Source organism: Xiphophorus maculatus, chromosome 1, assembly GCF_002775205.1.
Source record: "Xiphophorus maculatus strain JP 163 A chromosome 1, X_maculatus-5.0-male, whole genome shotgun sequence".
Lineage (NCBI taxonomy): Eukaryota > Metazoa > Chordata > Actinopteri > Cyprinodontiformes > Poeciliidae > Xiphophorus > Xiphophorus maculatus.
Window position 1 is genome coordinate 8,781,667 of NC_036443.1, and position 24,046 is coordinate 8,805,712.

Genomic DNA, 24,046 nt, shown 5'->3' on the forward strand with positions numbered 1-24,046 from the left:
TCAGACAGATGTGGAATTCTTTGATCTAAAATAGCGCCATGTGTTCTGACACAAGTTTCCGCAAAATGTTTAAGAGATCTGTTTCTTAGTAGGTGGGATTTCGCAGAAGTATTTTACAGGGGCTGAAGGTAGACGCTGTCTGCCAAAGAACATTACGCAACAGGCTATAGTTTGTCCAGCACGCCGACAGCCAGCACTGGCTTCCAGCATGCGTCCTCTCCGCCTCTATCCTCCTCGTCCGATCACTCTCCTCCTCCTCCTTCTTGGCAGCGTTGACACACTGGCCTACAAACTATCCTGTTCTACCTCACCTCACCCCTCTGCTGCTGTTGCTTATTGTATTATCTCCTTATCTTCTATCTCTCTTTATTCTTTGCCATATTTTCCTCCTATTGGTGGTTTCTTTGACACAACTTTCCTGCGGGAGCGTTTCATAACTCACCTGTCTCACTCTAATAAAGCAGCCCTAATAACTAATTCAGGGCAGTCTCTTATATAAGAGATGTGGGTGTGTGTGTGTGTGTGTTAATGCGTGCGGGGGGGAGTGGGCGTGTGTGGGCGTGTGCATTTGGGTGTTGGTTTGGGTGTATTTGTGTCTTATTTGCTTTGTAAAATTTTGATTTTTCATGTAATAGCTAGTTGAATCTTCTGTTGAATCTGCATTTTAAAATTTAAAATATGCAAATAGTAGTTTATTTCAGTTGAAACCAGATATTTACATACACTGTACAAAAAGAGACATGACCTTTTATTCTCACTATGACATTAAATCAGGATAAATGTTTCTTGTTGCAAGAGTACTAAGATTATTTCTTTTAGCCAAATGCTAAAATAATTAGATTTTTAAAGACAGATTTTAATTTTCTTCAAATTTAGATGTTTTCACACATTTTTGAAGCATTTGGTAGAATTGCCTTTTAAACTATTTGACTTTGGTCGTGTATACAAGAAGAAACACCCATTGAATCAGGAATTTTTATGTCTGAGAGTCATTGGGACTGTTTAAAGATAAACAACCTCTGTCTCTTTCTCTATCAAGTCAATTTACTATTGATCAATTTATCTGTTGTTTTGTGTTTGCTCTCCCGTCTATCTCCTCGTCATCCATACATTGTGTTGGATTTACTCTTAAGCCTTTGTGAGGCTTCAGAGCAGTCGCTAAAGTATGAGAACAGCTTTCCAAACAGCTGGATTGAGGCGTAAAAATCCCGAAATCGACAGGGTGTGCAGAGAAACACTCGTAACTGCGTTTGTACGTTTGTTCTTGAAACATCACGGCGCTCGTCTTGTAAGTGCGTCCTGGATGTTTGTGACGTGGTGCATCTTTGTGAGTGTGTACGCGCTCAGGACGTGAGATTTGTGTGAACATGCTGGTTGTGTAACAGCCAGAGGCAGCAGTTATATAAGCGTCCGCTCTTGCCCGACCGGCCTCAGCAGTGGTGGCCTGTCTTTTTAGGAAGCAGCTCTCTTCTTAAGTGAGACTGAAACCTTATGCCGGCCGGTGTGACAGCGACAGTAGTTGGGGTTTTAAGAAATCAGGTTGTAGTCAGGACACCTCAGGCTGGAAGTTTTGTACACTGCATACATTTCATCATATTCCAAACTACTGACCTGATTTAACTCAATCAGTTTTTAATATCCGCACTCTTTCATCCATGTGCTGCTGGTTGATGTCATATCAGATAAAGCTTCCTGTTATCTGGGATTTTTTCCACCACAGCGCACTTTGTCCGGAAAGTGAGCTTGATCTAAAGAAAAGATGAATAAAAGATGTCACTGGGATGAGTTGTTGCTGCATCTCTTTGGAGGAAGCAAGCCTTTTTCAAGTTTGGGCAAAAGCTGGGGTGGCTTAAGAGAGTAAAAAACCTGACAGCAAATGTTCCTTTTTTTTTATTGCGTTTTCTTTTAAACTTATTGCCATCATTTGTTTTTAACAGGATAATATTTGCCATCACTTGTGCACTCAACATTAGTTAATGACAATTATGAACTCAAATCGAAAGCCACACTGTGCCACATTAAAAAAGCTTATTTCAATTGAAGGTAATATGAAGTTTTTTATCACCTGTGCAAAATGAGAGCAACCTGCTGGGTTGCTTCATGGATTTTTAAGTTTATTTGAATTTGCTACATTTACTTTTGTCTCTGAAATACTAGCTTCTTTCTTGTAGATTTTACTTGGTCTTATCAACAGTTAGTTTCTTTTCTTTTTTCCTTTATGATGATCCACAAGATCTCAGTGAAAATGTACACATTGGGCCAATATGCCTAATAACAACATAAATTTTTGGACTCCAGATGGGATTGTCCATAATGATCTCCTGTTGATTGCCTGTTAGATGCATGGAAATTCAGAGTAAAATGTGAACTCGTATGGATCCTCGGTGTGTTGTGCAATTAGAACTGATTTTCCTAATACTTATTTGAGATCACGCTGAGACCTAGATGGGGTTCCCAGCTGCTTTTGCCTATATAGGTTGCATTCAGCCGACACAAGTGGGTGCCATAACAGAAGCCCGCTGTGACACTAGTTCCGCATTCAGCCGGAGCAAACTTTTTAATTTGCCCACATACACGTTGCCTGCAACGTGTAAAATCCTGCGAGTAAACCCACCTGAGTTGGGTCACTTGATCAACTCTGGTTTACGAGTCCAAATCCCTTTGACCCTGAAGAGTATTACCCTATAAGCACGCACTGCAAGGGGATGAGGAAGAAATTCACCTAGCTTCTCACTGGCTTCATCTGACTGTCGAATTCAGCGTTCTCCAAGTCTATGTAAAAATGTATAGACTAGATAATAGACACTTTTTTGTGTAAAGACCATGAATTTAGTTTTTTTTTTTTACTGATAATCTCATGCCTACTTGAGATTGCATTCTTGCAAAAAGATATCGTATTTGGTGTGCTATAGATAGACCTCTGATATACTTTCAGCTTCAATTGAAGCAGATGTGGTGTTGGGACTGTTAATTTCAGCTAGTGTCTGTCTGAACAGAAGAACATCAGTTGAAGCTGGGTCAGATGTTGGGCCTTTACTGTCTTCGTTGAATCAGTTGTTAGAAGATAAAAAAGGATGTGAATAAGATTTTTGAAAGCTGTGTGTGATAGTGACGGGTCAACGCAAACTTCTGCTTAAACCTAGATTTCCGCTTGCGTGTATTGTTCTTAATAAATATAAATCTTCCAGTGTGAATGGTGTACTGTATTAAAATACACTGAATTCAGTGAACAACCCTTAAAAGTCACTACAAAAATAAGTAGAGAGTTAAATCATTTTAATTTCTTCCTACATTTTGGTCATCTCATAATGACTTTGTGCACCTTTTCGAAAAGTTTTTGGAGATGGACGTTATTTATTTATTTATTTTAATGTAACCTTACAAACTGTTTAATAATAAGGCCTTAAAGTGGCCCATAAAGGTATCAGATGTGCAGTTTTCTCTTTTAATATTCTGACTTATTATTACATTTTGCTTCTTACTCTTTAATTGTCCAACAAGCTGCCCTCTCTCTGCTGCATTTCATAATCCTGATGTTTCACAATTCCCACCCTTGTTTTCCAAAACAGGTTAAAAATGATCATGACACAGTGGTAGTAGAAGGGCACAGAATGTACTGTACATGTTTGTCTTCTTAAGTACATCAAGCTAAGACTCAGACAGAGTCTCTTTAATGTCTTAACCCTTGCTTTGATTGCAGAAATAGACAAACTATTTCAGTACTTAATTTCATTGACATCTTTATCCCTCTCATTCCTGCATGTTTCCCAGAATCTTCCATCGGAGTTGAATAACTAGTTTGTTCTCAGTGTGTGTGTGTGTGACGTGAAGGATTCTCCACAGTTATTTTGCTGTCATCTGTGATCTGCTTACGTAGACGACAGCCGGAGGGTATTGGGGCACGACAAACAGAATGCCCATTTCAACTCCTCTCTTTTTTCCTTTTTATTTCCCCCCTCTTTGTTACTTAACAACATTTGAGATGTTGGCGAATGAAAAAAGAGATTGCAGAGGCAGGAAAGTGTCAACGACACAGGATTTGCTAGTGAAGCGAGACGGATAATGAGATGTCTGAAACCGAGAAAAAAAGTGGGACCTTGGGTAAATGATTTGCACTCTTTGTCTCACCACTGATGAGTCTGCAGAAAGTTAAATTAGGTCAAGTGCTCAGGGTCTCAGTCTAGACGTCAATCCTCAGCTGCCTGACTTCATGTTTTATAGATGCAAACTCAGAAACGTTCAAGCAAGAAATGCTAGAATGTCCTGAACTTCCATGAAGATGACGGCTTTCAGAAAAACAGTTGGGAGACGAGATTATTTTTTGTCCTGTCTGCATTTAACGAGCCAGCTCCAGAAAATTTTATAATGTCACTTTATAGATTTTTACAGCTCATTTGAGCTTAAGTACAAGACATTTTGCCTTCTGCTATTTGGAAATTCAGTCTGAATGTGCCATGAAGGACAAGAAATGTACATTTGAACAAAGTTTCAGGAGGCGCCATTTATTCAATTTCTCTTTAGGGTTAATAAAGTATTTTTGAATTAAAATTTAATTTACAGGGTAACCAACACTTTTACAGTGGTTAAGCATTAAATTATGTGTTCATTAGGGTAGCAAGAGACCCTAATGTTTAAATCTAAATGTTTGTCCCATCTGAAAGTAAGAAACATGCGAGGCAATGGGTGTTTTATTTTTTCCTTCATTTTTCTTTTTTGAAAAAGCCAAACTCAAAAGCACCGTTATATAAACTCTCAACATATACCACAGATGGAGTTGCGTAATTTTGTGGTTGCAGTAGATGTTTACAGCTGCAGCTCCCCTCAGAGACGCTATAGCATACTCATGACAAACAGGAGTTTGTTGAATTGTTTTTCTACATTTATTGCTTCACCCTCTGCCGTTTGTTCGTGGAGCACCAAGTTTTTCTGCCCACACTTAACTGAACAAATGAATGGTTTGGAAACCCTGCTGTGGGTTCTGAGTTACCGAGTCACACTTTAGACTTTTGATGAGGCAGCCCGTTATCGGGATGCTTGCTCACGTGTTTTTTGCAGCTCACCTTGAACTCCTTTTGAGGCTGAAGCTGCTTTTTTTGTTTGTTAGTTTGTTTCATCCTCCGATTTCTACCTTACTTTGTTGCACGTTGATCATTTGATTCAGTCACCTAGCAACTGTCAGCAATTACGCTTGAATTATCTCAAAGTAATTCCTCCTAATTAGCTGGGCAGGTCTCACATGTTGAGATTGCATGAAGATTGGAACCAGTGGCATTTTCCTCTTGTTCTTTCATTACGGCTACTTCTGAGCTCTTCAGTTTGTCTCCAGTACTGGAAAAGACAAAGGGTTCTCCACTTTATTGTTTTGAGTTCACAGAGATCATAATAAGAGGATTACTGTTACTGTAACAAAGACTCAGTGTGTCACAAATGTTGAAAGCATTGCCAAAATGCCTAAGTTCATTAAATTCTCTGGTCATACAATGAAGGAACTGACCACTGTACTAGCAAGCTTAGAATTGGCCGTCAGAAAGTTAAGTACTAGAACCCACATAAACATATTATCTACATCAAAAGGATTGGGATTTTTATTCAACTTAGAAATTATTTCCAGCTCTTCTGTCATATAAAATACAATATTTATTTCTTACAATAATTGTAGAAAATATGGAATTTGTGACTGACCCATTAATCAATAGTAAGGTAAAGTTGCATTACTTTAAAAGGAAACACTGCTGGAGTAGGTAACTTTTATAAACAATATGTTTCTTAACGTTTGTCAACTGTCACCATGTCAGTCATGCTTGTGTACTTGCTGCTAAATGTGCTAACTGTGGAGAAACAACTTAACGGTACAGAAAGATTGCTTAACCATCATCCTTGCTGGTCTGCTAGCCAGCCTGAGCATTTGCGGCAGGCTGCAGTGTTTGGAGCATTGTAGCAGAGAGCAAGAGGAAGGGTCTGAACAGCGTGGACACAAAGGAGATTGACGGCGCCTCCTCCTGGCTTTGGTTGGTTGTTTTTCACCGGGAGCGACGTATTTCTGCAGATGGCAGTAGGACCACATGGTGGAAGCAGGGGAGTTTGATTTGTTTTTATTTTTTTTAGATTATCTGTCTCATATTATACAATCAGAACATCGGTGACAGTTTAAACAAATATGTAAAAAAAAAAAAAACAAACATATTGTTCATAAAAGTTAACAACTGCAACTTTAAAATTCAAAGAAAGTGACAGGAGTTTTCTTCAGCTGACACTAAGGTCACTCTCCCCGACCTGTTGCTGTGCACTGCTGGTCAGCACGCTTAGCCTCAATAGACAGCTAATATCATCTTGTAGAAATGTATTATTCTACAAAAGTGCAGCTATAAAAAGATGCATTATATGCAACGAGCATGTGAAATACTATTCTAAATTTAGCAGTCGTTTATTCAGTTTTCTTTTTCTCATGTAGCAAAAAATCTAAATAACAATGAAAACTGTTCATGTTAAGATTTTGTGTAAATAATATTCCTGTGAGACAATGAAAGATTTATGGTAATTTAACTATAATCAACATTTTATATTATTTTGCTAAGATGCTTTAAGAACTTAAACCGAAGCAGCTGGATGACATAGAACAATTTGTGTAGTTATCGTACTGTTATCACAATACAGTTCATAAACTTGTTAGATTTATAGCTGACATGTTCTTCTTCTAGCAAGTTCTTCATATGACTAACTCATGGCTTCTTTTAATATAACAACATCTAGAGAAAATAATGTTGGTTTAAAAGTGAGAGTAGGTTCCAAAAGTTTACCCAAAATGTTCAATAAGCAGCAGGATGCTCTGCTGTAACAGTGGTGATGCTTTGATGGCCGGCCTGTGTGGGCAGCAGTAGGAGCTGATTAACTGAAAGTTAATAAATGACAAGCTGAGTTATCTGGTTGTGATTTTCTCTATTTTTTCCCACAATGTCATGTGGGTTTGTGTCTTTACACAATCAATTACGTTCGTCTAAATACTGATTTTGATCGCAGATTCCTTGAGTCTCAGTGAGGGAGCATTGATTAACCTTTCTAGTTACATAACTTATTTAGTGCCTTTATGTGGGTGAGTTGTATAACCTACCAGGTCATACTGAGCTAAGATTAATAAATGCACTTCCATTAAAGTCAAATATGATGTCTTTTTTTAATTAGCTTAGTTCAAACATTTAACAGTCTCTCTAATTATTTCACTACATAAGTTTGATTGTTTTAGATGAGATAAAGATGTGTGTTAGTCATAAAATGTTTGGAGTTCGCTTGCAGCTGCTGCCAACCTGTTAATTGCCTACACGAGCGTCCCACTCTTCTATTATTGGTAACGTCAAACAGAAATCTGGTGAGCAAACATGTCTCTCCTGCACTTATCCTTTCAGTTTTATCTCTACTCTTTTAGTTTGATTGGCTCACAGTGTACAATTTTAAATGCTAATAAAAATCACAGCTAATGGGATTTTTAAATGAAACCTCCAATTTATTGTGGCAAGCAATATTACTTTGCTGTTTGGGTGAAATAAACATGTTAAACTTTAACTGGACGGTATCATGTGAAGCAGGTATAAGTGCAGTAGGCGTGTCTAAGAGCTTTTTAGAGCACATTTTGTAACCAATTTGACAAAATGTCCTCTTTCTTACATTGGTGAATGAATCTTTGACTTGTTGTCCTCTTGACCCCCTCAGTAGGAAGGAGTCCTGTTTCCCAGAATCTGTGTGTGTGTTTCGTTTGCTTGTGTGTGCAGTGTCAGGATTTTTAACGTGTGTGTCTGTTTGCTGCCCACCCCGCTTTGATGTCTCTATTCCCTTTTCCTCTTTCCTTTGGTTTTCCTGCCTCTTTGTTGTCGCTGGACTGTTTGTGTGTTTGCGCTGATGTCGATGCTCTGCACATTTCAGGAACTGTTATATAACTGTTGTGTAAGGTTGTGCCGGACAAATGGAAAATGGGGTACAGAGTGTTTTCGAGTGAATTTCTAAATCATAATGTGTCTGGCAACGAAGGTTGTTTTCTCTCTCTCGTCCTTCATCTGATGATAAGGTTAATAAGACTCGTTTTATGAAACCTCCTTCATTTTAATTACAAGGACCACAATTTTTATTCACTATTTCCTGGAAAAACTAAACCATCTGATGCACTTATGTTGCTGGCATCCAATCAGAGGAAAGCAATGGTTTCGTAAATGTCAGGAACTGGAATGGAAAAGTGTCTGCCCCGTCATAGATTTATTCTGTTTGCTGTTTTTGTCATACGCTCTAGGTCAGAGGGGGCTAAGTCGAGTCCTGGAGATATACTATTCTGCAAGTTTTAGATGCAGACCTTTTCCCAAACTGAGTCAAGGGAACAGCTTATTACTGGGTCTCTGTAGAGCTAAATGACATGTTAGTCGTCTGACAAACAGCAATAAGTCCACTTGTTTTCTTAAATATCAGTCTGGAACATAAAACCAAACAGACTTGAAGCCTTCAGATTTTCACTTCTTTAATTAGTGTTTGCTTTTTGTTTTCCTTTAGGACTTTGTTCACTAGTTTTCTGACCCTCAGTCAATATTTAGATTGTTGTAGTGTCGAAGGCTGTGTCTTTATGAAGTGCTAGTGCCACGGCAGAAAAAAAAAGAACCTGCCTTGCATGTTTTTGCAATGGTCTTTTGTTGAAAATAAATTTGCATTAGGTGCCATGACTAAAACAAACCCGATCTTTTCAAACCATGGAGGTATACTGTAATTATTCAGAAATGTCAACATTATTATAACATTTGGAGAAAGCTGTAGGCTGCAATAACAGCTCCTGCAGTTGTTCAGATATTTCTACTGAGGTTGAACAGTTGGACTGAAAAGATCTGCTGGAAATTGGATACCTATTGCCGTACATTTATAGGAACAAAGTCATTTATCTCTTTTTTTTTACTGACTCTCAAGTCAGCAACTTTTTCTCAACGTTGTTAGATCAACTTCTTTAAACGTTAAATGTTAACACGTCAATTGCTCAGACCCACGGCAGAGCTGGTGTCATCGGCAGCCTGTTTAAGAAGTATGTTGCCATGGACTGTAGGAGCGTTTTATGTAAGTTGTTTTTCACTTCACACTGAGATCATCATCACCGGCCTCCGTGCCCCATTATGGCAAGGATGTTTGTGCGAGTGCATGCGAACATACTCACATTCTCATGCCAGGTATCACGCTGAGAGCATGTTTTCTGTGCTGGGTTTTGTGTGTGTTTGCATTGAAATGGAGGGGGTGTGCGTGGGCGGGTGTGTGTATGTGTGTGTGTGTGGCATTGTTGCGTCCTTGTTGGTCCAGTCTTCCCAGGCAGAATCTTGGCTGGACTAAAGGATAAATTTGATTGGTGTGTTTTCATGTCATGGTGTGGGGATCCAAAACCTGACAGAACATCATGTTATTGGGAGTTTCTGTACACAGGGGAACCAAATCATGTACAAAATGATTTTTAGGAGGGATAAATCTTGGTTTTATTGCTACTTCATTTATTTTTAGATGGAGAGCAACAGGCTAAGGAATCTATTCAGTCTCTAAAATGTTTCCCACAGAAACATAAACACAAGCGTTTTTACATGTGTGTTGGATATTTAATCATTGATTAATGTTGTTTTATGAGCGCTTGTCCTCTGAAATATGTCTGTCTGCGCGTCAGTGTTTGTGCCCTGTCTTGTGTTTCATAAGCTGTCCATTTTTATGATGCAGCTCTTACATAAGCTCCAGATCTGGTTCAGTGTGCTCCTGATTGAACAAGCGAGAGAAGGAGGGCAGAAAAAGAGAAGGTTAAAGTTACGTTCAGGCAGATTTGAGGGAAAATTGATCAAAAAAGTACAAAAAGCAATAAAAGTTTTCACTTTTCTGAGGGGTTTTAGGGCAGAGAGAAGAACTTTACTTGCAATGGTTAGTAAATGCCACCCTGAGCCTCATTTTCCAAGATTAAACAAGATAAATCTAATGTTTTTATTATTATTATTATTATTATTATTATTATTAAACCCTACAAGGCTAAACTCAAAACTCAGAAAATAAATCCTAAAAATTACAAGAAGTTACCCTAATATTTTGCTACCAAAAGATTTCAGCATTTTTATTTAAACTTATCAGTGTCTTACTAAAGTTTTGAAATTAGAGATGCGCCTGAATTTTGGATTTGATTTCCGGCCTCAAGTTTATCCAGACTTTTGACCTGCGGGCTATATCATAAAAAATATATCAACTGGTTTTTTTTGTACTGCTCTTACTTGTTCTACCTTATTTTAAACTTATTGTTGAATCGGTTTTACATTGACAGCAATACTGTTGACTTGTGGAAATTGTTACAAAGCAATAGCAACAATGGTTGCACGTAGTTCACTAATCGGAGGAAGATGGGACTCAAAATCTTCCTTACTGGTCACCAGCTGATTTCCTGATGCATCTCTATATCATGTCATCAAATATTTTGAAATATTATCCTATATTTGAGTTGGGAGTTGTTCCAATCTAACTTCTGTCAGATAACAGTTGTCAACTTTACCTCTTTGAAAAAAAATAAGTTTAAATTAAACTAATGTTCGTCTATGATACATTACTGTGCTGTGCTTTATTTTGACATGTTTTCATTCAGATTTATACTTCAATTCTTTGTGAATATTTCAACTCAGAGATAAGAAACATAAAAGGGAATTGGTAACAAATATACACTATGTAGGGAAGTTATACTTACCATGTCTAAATTGTGGCTCTTCCTGTTTTAAGTGGGTAGCCTGAGTGTTTAAAGTTGCTTCTCCGTAACAGTGAAATACCAGCCCATGCCACTTCCCCTGAGTCATCAGCTATTATAAAACATTGTTATGCAAGCCTTCCTGCTGTTGAGAGTTGGCAGACGCCATATTTTTTCATTCCAAATACCTCTCTAACCTCTGTCTTCATCAAAACGTAACTTGTCATTGTTTCTGATCCAACATACAAAACCCATCAAGGTTTTGATGAAAACTAAAGAGAAATATACAAAATACATATAAATGTATGATAAGCACATCAAATTTTGCAAAAGTGTATCTTAAATTTGGCAAAGGTGTAAAACAACAGCATAAGAGTGCATAAGATTAGCTGTGAGGAAAAGTTGCATGTAAAATTTATCAAAGAATGAATTTGTTCCTGGTTTGGCTGAGATGTTGCAGTTTGTGTGTGTGCTATTATGAGTTTTTCATCAGTACTTTCAAAGACAGCCTCAATATTTGTTCTCATATGTGAGTGAATAAAAATACATGATAAATTGCTGCTGATCCTTTTAAACCCTGAGCTCAGGCTTGGCTAAAACAGTACATGCAACATGGATACAGACGCTTTTATTTAGAACTGCAGCAATTTTGTTCGTCACTTTGAAGTAATCGTATTTTTTTGTTAGTGTTAATTCTTATGATTAATGATAAGAATTGAAGCTAATCTCTCCTTTATTTATTTTTATTGATCATTATCTATGCTCCTGTCTTCCTCCTACAGACCAGTCCCACAGCGCCCCCTTCAGGTCGGAGAATGAGGCTCAGGGTGGCGATCCGGCTGTGTGGCAGTGCACCCCTCCCCCATCTACCTCGCCTTCGGCGGAGACGCCGCACCACCCACCCACCTCGCAGTCCTTGTCCAGACCCCACTCTAGGCCGGCAAGCCAAAGCCACACCCCTCCCTCCGCCCTGACGGGAACCAAGAAGAGGAGCTCCAAGCCGGCCCACATGAGACGAAACATCAGGTACCAAAGTCGGCACCTCGGGCTAAGCTTCAAACACTGTCTGAGTCAGAGAGATTAGAAGGACACCCACCTAGTTATTCTGTAGGGATCCTTGAAGAAACAGCACAAACCCATCTATTAAAGCAAGCTCAACTAAACGCCTTATAGAAGTGGTTTTTTTTATTAATGCTAGGCATTGGGACAAACAAAAAAAAAAACAGTTAAAAATACATCAGCTGATTCTATAATGTTTTTATCTTAGTAACCCTTAGTTGTAGTTGCACTAAAATTTGTTTACCAGTATATATCAGTTTTATTATACTGTGCAGCTTTTTTCTATTAGAAAATCAACAGCATCCCAGTTGCCCATAAAATGTGTTAGTGATTTCAAACACCGTATGCTGAGTCTACAGCCTCATTCCTCCCGACTGCCAGTAATGTCTTAAAGCTGAACCCCAACTATGCTGCTTCACTGCAACACAACGCATTAAGATAAATATGAAACATATGTTAATAGTGACGGTCCTGGATCCTATTAACAGTTTCTAGAGCCCTTTAAAACTGGGATACATAAATATTTCCATTAGGAGGATTACAAGGCTTAAGGATTCTTTTAAAAGAGTTCATCTCACAGGTAATTAAGACATACACCCCAAATTGAGGATGTATTAGTTTCAATGTTTCTGGAAGGATTTGTATTAGAAAATTATTATTTTTTTAAATTCAATCTTCACCATATATTGCTTACAGTCTTGAGTAAAGAAGTTTTACTGCCTTTTTTTAAATGAACTGATCATAGATTTGTGGTCGATTTCAAAACTTTTTTTTTTGTAAACCTTTGACCAGTGACTTTTTTCTGTTTCTCTTTAAAAGCAATAATAATAGTCCTAGTTATTTAAATAACTTCCTATTTTAAATGGAACTGATACTAGCATTAACAATTTTAAACATTAGTCTCTGTGTGTATTCACAACAGAATACAGGTTGTTTTAAATCTGAGCTTTCCAAAAGCCTGACTCCAGCTCCAAAACAGGATCCAAATGAAATAGCTGAGCAACGTTGCTATAAGTTTCCACTTTCCTGCTGTCTACTGATAAGTCAGCTCCATGGACTGTTTGACAAAATAACTCCTTTGGTAGTAATTGTGGGATATAGTTTGCTTGCAAACTGCAAAAAAAAGAAAAAGTAGAAAATGGTAAAATAGCAAAATATCTAGCAGCCTCCAAATCCTAGTTTTCTGTTGCAGCAGCCTGACTGGACAGCTAACATGAAACTATTGAAAACATTCCTTTTAAGTAGCCTGATTTTGAGTTTTATCCCCCCAGAAACAAATAAAATCCAGAATTTTTTGGTTCATGGTTAACATCCTGTAGCAAAAACTGTTAGAATTTACTGGACAGAGAGCAAAGCAATTTCAGAGGAAGTTCTGTGTAATTTTTATTCAATGTTTTATTAGCTGTGAAAAGGAAATCTCAAATATCACTGATGCAACGTGATGGGCTCAGACTGAGTAACTGTAGAGACATTTGACTGATTTTGTTTAAATAAAAAATGTTGCTGTGTTTCGAGTCATCTGGATATGTCAGGTATTGTTTTTAAAGTTAGTTTTTTTATATGAACAACTTATACTCTTATAGTCTTCCAGGCATCCTGGAATTTTGCTGAAGAGTTCAAATGGAACAGGTTTTTATGAGAGGTTTTACTTAAAAATGTTTAAATGTACTATTTATAAATGTCTCACAATCTTATGTCCAGCTGCAAAAGCTACAGATGACTAATATTTCACAGCATATAGTTTAGGTTTTATTACATTTAACATAAAAGATATGCTTTATTATAAATATACAAAGAGCATCCCTGAAAAACAAAAAAAAAACTACATTTCCTGTAATAGAATTTGGTTGTTTGTCAAAATACACAATTTCGATTAAATTAAAAGTATATTTATCTGGCTATATTTCAGGAAATTGTTGAGGGAACATCAGTTAGATGCAGTGACCAAAGTCGCCCAGCAGGAGGAGCTAGAGCGAAGGCAACGTCTGGAAGATCAAAGGAAGCAGGATTTTCCCGTACCGCTACTGCCTGAATACACAACCGGTGAGAAGATGTGCACAAAGACTATTAATCCTTCAGTTTCTGAATCTCACATTTCTACTTGAAAAATCTGTAATCAACATTCTTTATCATGCACAATAAAAATGATTGCTAATTACACACATACTTGCCTAAACTTTTCTCCTTCATTGCCCATTCATTAACTCCATGTGTGCTTCCATTTTTTTTTCTATTTCTTCCATCTCATAGTTTCTGACTTACATGTTGCATTCTTCATGTCCCCGTCCTCAGGCGATGTTACTCAGCATGTGACCTCATCGTCTGCATCAGTGTCATTCCAGCAAAAAGTAAAGTCCACCAGACAGGATGGGATGTGCCTGGACTCCAGCAGCACCAGTATCAGCACAGATAAATGCAAGACTGACACACTCACCTCTGCAGCAACAGCGCAAACACAAAAAACAGGTGAGATACACAATCCTCAAAAAAATGGGCTTTATTTTAAAACTGCTTGAGCCAGCAGGTAAATTAAGTATTTGAAGACTTTGATAGTTGAAAATAAGTGTATTAATCAGATACACTAAGAGGACTTCTAATCCTGTTCATTTTAAGACCCATTATCAATGGTGTAAGCACTTCTGTGCTACAGTTGTTGCTGCAAATTGGGCTTTAAATCACAAAGTTCATAACATATAAATGAACTGTTTTGGATCAGGTTCCATAAGTGTACAGAACCACACAACCCACATTTTGAAACCAAAATGGAAAACAACATCAAAACGTTTAATGTACCTCTAAACCCCAAAATTTAAATAGGGTGTACTTTCTTTTTGACTAAATACGAAAATGTAGTTTTGAATGTAAATGAACTACTCAGTTCATTTTAGGGGGTGGCTTTCATTTTTCAAAATGCCCTCCCTCCAATCCAATGTGCAAAGTAAAAAAAACTAAAGTGACAACAAATAGCACAGATGTATGTATATTTCTGGATTTAAACTGAGAACATTTTTTTTTTAATTTCTCCTTGTTTTAGCAATTCAATGTTTTTATTTTCTGATGTTTGACTGTAGTTCAAGTAATGACTTGGAGCTGGTTACGTTTGTCACTCAAAAACCCCTCAAACTCGTTATCATACCATAAAGTTTGGATGTCGTAGAAACCAGATAGCTTCAAAGGACTCAAACATGAAAAAAGTATAATATGAATATATAAGCAAAGGTGAAGTTCAGCAAAGCTATTATTAATATACTTGGCTGCATTTGTGCCATCCACATTGTAACCATGTTAAATGAACATGATAAAGTTTCTAGTTCTATTTTCTTCTGTTTCAGTCAGGTATCCTCACAGACACATTATTGTAGGAGCAAATTAGTTTTATATGCATGGTCGATGTCTTCTTCTCCGTTTCTGGTGTTTTAACCTGTCAGCTTTACGGCGCCATTTATAGGCCTGGAATTGTAATTATATGTAACTTTTTAAGGACGTCATTTGCCATTCTGCTGCTGTGTGGGCTCTTTTCACACCAAGGCCATTATTGCCTGGTGCAATGCTTTCCAAAAGATGTTGTAAACAAATGATGAGAAATGAAAAATTTAATGGCCTTGAATTGATTTTCACCGTAGTGTTTTTGAAAATGACTAGAATAAATCTCACTCCCTTTATCCAAACCTTTTGAGCTTTGCTATATGTTACTGCATGTTTCTCATCCTATAAGCCTGCATGCATTCAGTGCTACATTAAATCTGATGGTTAAGTCAGAGCCTTCCTGAGTGGCTCATCTGGGTAGAGACGTTACTGAGATTGTATGACTTTCCCATTGTTTCATAAAGCCTCATATCTACTAACTATTTGCTTCTCAACCGCCATATAACAAGCATCAATTTATTAAATTACACATCCTGTTTGAAATTGACTTTTGATCTCCAGGGTTTGGAGGAGCAGCACATCAAAGGACTTTATCGCTGGGAATTTTCAGGAGAGAAAAAAGAATCTGTTTTTACTCAAAAACCACAGGAGGGATGTGTACTAGTATTTCTTTTTAAAGTTTTATCAGATGGGTTGTTAAATGACTAAGGTTATTTTTAACATCCACAAAGAGATCTGAGTGTCGCATAAACGTGCCTACCTTTCTGTCTTTTTCTTCAGTTTTCTTCTCTTTTCTTGTTTAGATAGCAGAGACAACATAAAGTCAATTTCCAACAGAAATGGGCGAGATCCTGATAATGATTCTTATTTTGCAAAATTTTTTAAGTTAACTGACTGTAAAACTTACTTGGAGCCATTTAAAACTCAGTTGTTACACAAAGTTAAACAAATGCAGTTAACATGACTTTTGTTAGTTAAGATCAGTTGAGTTTTCTTCTTTTACCATCCATGTGCTCAGATACACACATCCAGCAAGTCAATCAAATAGACCAAATAAAGACACACACACTGGGATAAATTTCACAGTCGAGATCAAAGCAAATTGCAGACGCACACCTGCAGTGTGAGGAGGGAGCTGGAGACGGATGAACAGGTAAACAGATAAATAACGAGAGGCCGAGGGATGAAAAACACGAAAAGTGAGAAAACAGCCAAATGGAGGGAAGAGAGATGAAATGAGAGGGGTAATAAACCCAGCAGATCGTAGGGAGGAAGCAGAACACACACTCATAATGAACACACACCCACACCACAGTGGGACAGTGACATTTCCAGTTGGGGTTGCATAACCAGTCGCCCCCTCCACTCTAATCCTACTTGTATAACCAGCCATTCACTGCAGTTATATAAACTCACTCTGTTTTTTTTTTTTAACACACACTTGTCCTCTTCACAGCGTGCTCTCTCAGGCTGCCAGCTTGTATAACTTTGATACTCCTTTCTATTCTCGTTTATCAGACAGATTTTGTCCGACAAACACAGACAGACTCAATTTCTGTTATCATTGGACAACTGATACCCCCAGCTAGCAGAAATGAGAGCATCAAGGCTTATGGAAATTTGATGGGAACTTATTTTAGCAGAAAAATTGCAGCAGGTGTTGTTTTTTTGGTTTTTTTTACCCCTCCAGGGGGGTCTTTTGTGGGCTCTAGTGTCCCTTATATGATAGTGGGCCGACAGGAAACAGGGAAGGAGAGGGGGGAAGACATGCGGCAAATGTCGTCGGGTCCGGGAGTCGAACCCACGACGGCTGCGTCGAGGACTCAAGGCCTCCAAATACAGGTCGCACTAACCCCTACGCCATCACGGCACGCCCGTTTGTTTGTTTTTTAACACAGAAAGGCTGAATTAAAGTGTCCCCTGATGTTTATGCTTCTCTTTTACATTCAGACATTTAGTTATCAGTGTCCTGTCATTATGTTTATACCAGCATTTAATACTGTGAAGGCTTGTTTTGTTGACAAGCTAATCGAACGTTAATATTTTCTGCAAAGTATATAGAAGTGCTGATTAGACACGAGTCAAATACCTTTTATCAAGATTTTAAAATTGCTCAAATGTTTCTTATAGGGTGGTTTGAAGCCCTTTTAATGAGATGCTAGAAAAATTACTAGGATTCCATAAGCACACACACAACTTTACCCTCCCCCACTTGTTGCTGAACAGCGCTGGGCAGATAGCTGAAAAACATTGATAAACTTAAAGAGAGATGTTTGTTTAATTGTCTGTATCCTCATAATAACTTTCCACCTTGGCATTTTGTTTTAATGATGCTAGAAGAACTGAAGCCATGAGGCAATAATGATCCCACGTTGCTAAGTATTTAGCTGTGTACTGTAGTCATATTAGTGTTACCATGTAAACAACACATATGTACTACTGCTACCGAATCAACATAACTGTGCAACAATAACCTAATAACACCAACATTGTGTTTACAATGACCTGAATGAAAAATATACAATGTATATACAAACATAAATAAATCTGTTTGTATATAAACAAGACAGTGACGTTATGAAAAAGTAATGTAACCGGTCGTGACTCAGCAGAACACTGTCAGTTCCGTCCTGTTGATCCAGCTCATTTCAAGTAGTTTTTTTTCAAAGAGTTGTCTAATATGAAAAATGTTATTTTTCCTTCTGTGTATGAAAAGCAGCACATTGACTCATGTAAAAAGTGCTTCTTAAAACTACGTTAATGGCAAGGTAGAAAACAGCGTGAAAGCTAAAACTAAATTTTGGTGTTTTTTTTCTGCAATACCTGTTGTTTTTTCTTCTTTCTTTCTATTTTTACTTAAACATGATGTTAAAAACTCATACCGCCTTACCTACAGTCCTCCCAACAACAAAAGACCGACATGGAAACATTTACGGAAAGAATGAAGAGCTGTTAGTCAAGATAACTTAAGGAAGATACAACACTCTGGCATCTTTGAATCAAATAAAAAGATATTACTGAGAGGAGATTTTAAATTTCTGCACACTGTTAATATATTGTTTGCTTCCATTTACTTCAGTAAACTAACTGTATGTTTTGTGTGTATTTTTGTGGGGAACTGAGTAGCCAGCATTGTTTTTGTCATGCCAGAATGCTTCCCTCAACATCAAACCTCAAATCTTTTTACATACAGTTGTAAGACCAGGTTGACATTTGATAAATAATAATTGTATTGTAAGCTTTGAGACCTTAATTATTTCTCTGTTTATTTATCTTCTATTCAGAAATAATAGATTTGAGGACAGATGACCATGACACTGTTGCTCAAGTCTCCAAAGAGGAAGAGGAGAGTGAGCCTAGTGGTGCACATGCCAACGATACCCAGAACCAACCAGACGCCCAAGGCAGGGTGCTCGTCAACCTCAACCATCCAGAGGCAGATGAGGACATTTTCCTGTCACCACAGCTGGCGCAAGCAGTCAAACCTCACCAGGTATCAGGATACACTCAGAATAAGCATATAGATAAATGTTCCGCTTTAGATGTGATGCTTGGTTAAAATATCCGTCCACTGGAATCTCCAAAATTTGGATTTCTTCTCTCTTCTTGGTTGTGTCACTTCATCTCTTGGGTCTTTCTCAATCTGTCTTCAGATCGGTGGAATCCGTTTCCTGTACGACAACTTGGTGGAGTCCCTGGAGCTCTTCAGCAACAGCAGCGGCTTCGGCTGCATCCTGGCTCACAGCATGGGCTTAGGCAAAACGCTTCAGGTCATCTCCTTCATCGACGTCTTGTTCAGGCACACTCAAACTCACACTGTGCTCGCCATCGTACCGGTAAGCTTCTGTGGGCCTCTTCCATTCGATGCCTGGACAATGATTATAAAAAGGTTAGGTGTAAATGTAAAGATGTGGTTTCATCTGTGTAGCGTAAAAAGAATTGTCCTGAGTACTGAACCCCATGGTATCCCAAAAATGGCGAGGTGTAAACAAGATTTATCTTCACTGGGAGCCAAACAATGTGACCAAGTATGTGTACCAAAATCTGATACACATACTTATTCCCTTCCAGGTGAATACACTGCAGAACTGGCTGTCAGAGTTCAACACATGGGTCCCTCCTCCTGAAGCATTACCTCCAGACACTGATCCTGCATTGGTTGCACCGCGTGCATTTAAAGTTCACATCCTCAACGATGAACACAAGTAAGTCACCGGAACAATTACTGAACTGAAAATGTCTGTGGAGCTTACAGTACTTAATATCACCCAACCATTTGTTTTGAGGATTTTTATGTTGGGGAAAGCATTTTTATTTGACAAAAAAATAGCCTTTCATTTTCTCCTGATACCCAGAAACACAGCATCTAGGGCCAAGGTGGTGGAGGACTGGTCTCGGGATGGTGGTGTCCTGCTGATGGGTTACGAAATGTACCGTCTCCTGTCTTTGAAGAAGAGCTTTGTGGCTGGGCGGAAGAAGAGGAGCAAAAAGACCGGAGCACCTGATATCATAAACCTGGATGAAGAAGACAGACAGCAGCAACTTCTAAAAGGTTAGGAAAGACATAGATGGGGAAAAATGAGGAAGTTAGGGGAGAGAAAGTGAAGAAGATTCAAGTAAAATTAGAGTAAAGAAAGGGAAGGAAGCTGAAATAGCTCACTGAAGTTGTGTCTTTTCTTAAGGTGTTGAGAAAGCTCTTTCCCGACCCGGTCCAGATGTGGTGATCTGTGATGAAGGACATCGCATTAAGAACTGCCACGCCAGCACGTCTCAGGCCCTAAAGAACATACGAACCCGGCGGCGTGTAGTATTGACCGGCTACCCGCTCCAGAACAATCTCATCGAGTACTGGTGCATGGTCGACTTTGTCCGTCCCGACTTTCTAGGTATGTGGTGAGTTGTGATTCTGCATGCCTGCTTTCCTTCTGAATGGTGCTCATTTTTACTTTTTTTGTTGAATTTTACATATTTCAGGAACAAGACAGGAGTTCAGTAACATGTTTGAGCGACCCATCCTTAATGGACAGTGTGTGGACAGCACGCCCCAGGATGTCCAGCTGATGAGGTACAGGAGCCACGTCCTCCACAGCCTGCTGGAAGGCTTTGTGCAGAGGTAAGAGCATCGCCACTCAGGAAATTAAACTTAGTCTCTCTTAAGAAACTCTTTCTAATACTGACTGGTTTATTTATAATCCAGACGAGGCCATGATGTCTTGAGGGATCAACTTCCCTCTAAGGACGAGCATGTGATCCTGGTGCGTCTGTCTCCCCTGCAGAGGGCACTCTACACTGAGTTCATGAACCGCTTCAGAGAGGCAGGGAACACCGGCTGGCTCAGCCTCAACCCCCTGAAAGCCTTTTGTGTCTGCTGCAAGGTCTGTGTGTGTCCAAAATGTTGCTTATCCTCTTCAGTATTATACTTTTATTCATTTGGAACTCTTTTTTTTTAACATCCAAATGTATTTTGTTGTTGTTTCTTAGATTTGGAATCATCCAGACGTGCTGTACGAAGCTTTGCAGAAAGAAAACCTGGCAAGTGAGCAGGATTTGGACCTTGACGACATCACATCCACTTCACAGGGCAGATGTCCGACGGCAGCACCGGCTCCAAAGTCAAAGAGTTTGGACAACCCAGATCCAATCTGTGGACTGAGTCTGAACCAGCTGCAGGAAAAAGCCAATCAGGTCATCACATATGAGTGGGTATGTGCTAGTTTGAGGTTTTCTAACATTAGATCTCAAAACTCGTTTATGTGACAACAGTTCTAATGGCATTTCTTTTACTCCTTCACATGGCCAGGCGAAAGAACTGATGTGTGACTACAAGCCTGGCATCCTGGAGAACTCGGCAAAGATGGTGCTTCTGTTCCACCTGATAGAGGAAAGTGTCAGGAAGGGAGACAAAATCCTTGTGTTCAGGTGAAAGATTAAAATAAAGCAAATCTGTTTTCTTTAGGATAGAAACTTTTGGTTGTGGGATTCCCAAAGCTTTCTTAGCTGTATTGTCCCTCTCATCATTTTCTACCTCTTCTTGGCCCTTCTGTATGTGATCTTACGTTTTCTACTGCTCCTCTTTCAGTCAAAGTTTGTCCACACTTACTGTGATCGAGGATTTCTTGGCCAAGAGACCAGTGCCTCCTTCACCATATCCAACCGACAAAGACCGACCCAACCAGAACTGGGTCCGCAATCTCAACTACTACAGTAAGTCATCACTGATTATGGTTTCAACAAGTTTCAAAGACTTACTGGATACTGACCATCCAAAACACACCTAAGGAAGAACTGATTTCTTTCAATCTCTATTTTATCTGGTACAAAGTAGTCATGACTCAACATTTATATATTGAGTTATAAATGTTCTGTAGAAATTACAATTAGTTTGAATATTGCATCAACATTTTTCCATGCCCAAGTCTTAACCTTGATACACTGATAAATTTGTCTAATCTGTAGAAGGAGAGTCTTTTCTTCTGACTGTAGTGATTCTGTGCATCAGTCGTGATTCAATTGCAATGACATGCAATGGGTGCTGCCACCTGCAGGCGATTTTAAGTAGCAGAAAGACTTCACTTCCCCTGGTTACTCAAATACTTAAAAGTCACGGAAATTGTTGCTGGTCTGTAATTTATGTGCAGAATGACCTACCACGACCTTATTATTTTTTTTTTTTAAATCAAGCAAAACACAGACTAGTTAAAAGATAATTCTCTATCAAACAAAAACACGTGTAGTTTCTTACTTTTGCTTGTATATTTTTTTACTTAAGTTTAACTGTGGATTTGCTGTGGGATATTTTCCAGGACTGGATGGAAGCACAACAGCTTCAGAGAGAGAAAGGCTGATAAATCAGTTCAATGATCCGACCAATACCTCAGCCTGGGTTTTCCTACTTTCAACCAGGTAATCCCCCCCTGTCCTCCCACTCACACTACACCATTATTAATATCAAGGTCCAAAGTCAGAAATGATGTAAGATCTCTGTTTGGACCTCAGGGCTGGTTGTCTGGGTGTGAACCTGATTGGAGCGAACCGAGTGGTAGTGTTTGACGCCTCCTGGAACCCCTGCCATGATGCCCAGGCTGTGTGTCGTGTGTACCGCTACGGACAGAGAAAACCGTGTAACATCTACCGCCTGGTGTGCGACTTCACTCTGGAGAAAAAAATTTATGATCGTCAAATCTCCAAGCAGGGAATGTCTGGTGAGTTCTGAGTCGGTGTGTTCTAATCTTGAATCGTTTGAGTTCTCCAGGAAGAATATTTCTAAAATGTGCTTCACCAGCTGTCCTGGCTCCCTGCTGAGGTGTCAGTTGTAGCTTTAAAACTCTCTCTGTTTAGTTTCCACCACATATCCAAAACACATTTAAACAGTCAAAACAGAAATGTGGTCGGGGGAAGCTGGAACCGAAACCATAAATTTTATGATTGCAAGACGCTTTCAGCTCCTTAATAAATGTTGATTCATGAACAAAAACCATAAAACTAAACAATTGTCTTTGGCAAGAAGCCAACCTTTGATGTTTTCTATGAGGTTTAGAAGATGAAAAACATTCATTCTGGATTTTCTTTTTTCTTTTTTTTAAATATCCTTTTGTATTAATTGCATGATTTTTCTTAAATCTTTTCAGAGTTCTTTGGTCTCACTCTTTTTCTTTTACAATTTCAGCTAAGTGTACTTTATAGAATTAAAATGTTGCTCTCCCTTCTTCCACCAGACCGTGTTGTGGACGACCTGAACCCTGTGCTGAATTTCACCAGGAGGGAAGTCGAGTCCCTTCTTCACTTTGTGGAGGAGGAACCGGATCCATCCCAGGTCCGGCTGCTGCCTGGAGAAATCAGGGAGAGCGTTCTGCAGAGAGCTTTGCATCTCTACTCCCACCTAATCACCAAGGTAGGTGGATATAATGCAAATTTAAAAGTGAACTATAGCCAAATTATGAAAAAACCTGCAGGAGAACCTAAAGGTTGCAAAAGACGTCAGTTAAAAACTGAGGCAAAGGTTCACTTTACAGCAGGACAGCAACTATAAACATACAATGGAGTAGTTGTTGCTATACAGTAATTAAATGTGTGGAAGGTCTAGATTCTAGATAATAGATTGCAATATCCTTCTACACTCTAGAAGGATATTAGGGTTGAAATGATTAATCTGATTAATTGTGATTAATCAAATCCATATTTACAAATCTTTGTTTGTAAATATGTTTAACCCAGGTCTCCTCAAGTGCCATCGTTTTAGCTTAACCTGGTTTAAGTTCTGCAAACAAAATCTCATTTTAAGTCTCTCTCGCTACACTGGATGTTAAGTCAAGCAAGCTGACCTTTTCACATGTTGATGTTAGAAGTATTTTCTTAGCTGCAAATGATCCAGCGTACTCTAAACATATTCAGTGTTATTGTATTTTAGGCCATAACATAACATAAAAAGGAATTTAGTTGTTTCTTTGCCTTTTTCATCTATTTCTAATATTGTATAAAAAGGTCTAAATGGTTAAATGAAAATGTGCAGAATGTGCAAATTTTTAATTATTATTATTTTTATCTGATCAATAGAACAATCAATTACAAATATAACTTGCAGTCCTAAAGGATATGAATACTTTTGCAGGGCACTATTTTAAAAAACTGTAACAAAGTTGATTAAGATTAAAACTCTAATCACCGATAATATTCCTCTTTTTCAGCAACCCTTCCCCCATGAGTCCCTCCTGATAGACCGCAGGGAGCTAAAACTGAGCAGCGCTGAGAAGAAAGCCGCCAAGAAGGGCTATGAGGAGGAGAAGAGGGCGTCTGTGCCGTACACACGCCCGTCCTACGCTCACTATTACCCTGCCAGTGATCAGAGCCTCACCAACATCCCTGCTTTCAGCCAGAGGAACTGGTTAGTGAGTTGCTGTTTGACAAAAT

At 38.6% G+C, this 24,046-nt stretch overlaps 1 protein-coding gene across 5 annotated transcripts in view; it reads left to right on the forward strand.

The window, feature by feature from the left end:
* LOC102225789 (helicase ARIP4-like) overlaps window positions 1-24,046 on the forward strand; it is a 63,692-nt gene that overhangs the window by 36,202 nt on the left and 3,444 nt on the right. For 3 of the 5 annotated variants that reach the window (XM_023332504.1, XM_023332526.1, XM_014469168.2), the window contains 17 exons: window positions 11,497-11,740; window positions 13,683-13,816; window positions 14,024-14,239; window positions 18,424-18,632; window positions 18,793-18,975; window positions 19,211-19,344; window positions 19,495-19,691; window positions 19,822-20,025; window positions 20,114-20,252; window positions 20,337-20,514; window positions 20,621-20,842; window positions 20,940-21,058; window positions 21,219-21,343; window positions 21,943-22,042; window positions 22,136-22,341; window positions 22,855-23,030; window positions 23,824-24,020. In XM_023332504.1, the coding sequence (XP_023188272.1) occupies window positions 11,497-11,740; window positions 13,683-13,816; window positions 14,024-14,239; window positions 18,424-18,632; window positions 18,793-18,975; window positions 19,211-19,344; window positions 19,495-19,691; window positions 19,822-20,025; window positions 20,114-20,252; window positions 20,337-20,514; window positions 20,621-20,842; window positions 20,940-21,058; window positions 21,219-21,343; window positions 21,943-22,042; window positions 22,136-22,341; window positions 22,855-23,030; window positions 23,824-24,020 (2,983 nt within the window). The remainder of the gene's footprint in view (window positions 1-11,496; window positions 11,741-13,682; window positions 13,817-14,023; window positions 14,240-18,423; window positions 18,633-18,792; window positions 18,976-19,210; window positions 19,345-19,494; window positions 19,692-19,821; window positions 20,026-20,113; window positions 20,253-20,336; window positions 20,515-20,620; window positions 20,843-20,939; window positions 21,059-21,218; window positions 21,344-21,942; window positions 22,043-22,135; window positions 22,342-22,854; window positions 23,031-23,823; window positions 24,021-24,046) is intronic. The other 2 variants (XM_023332511.1, XM_023332518.1) reach the window with 2 other exon arrangements.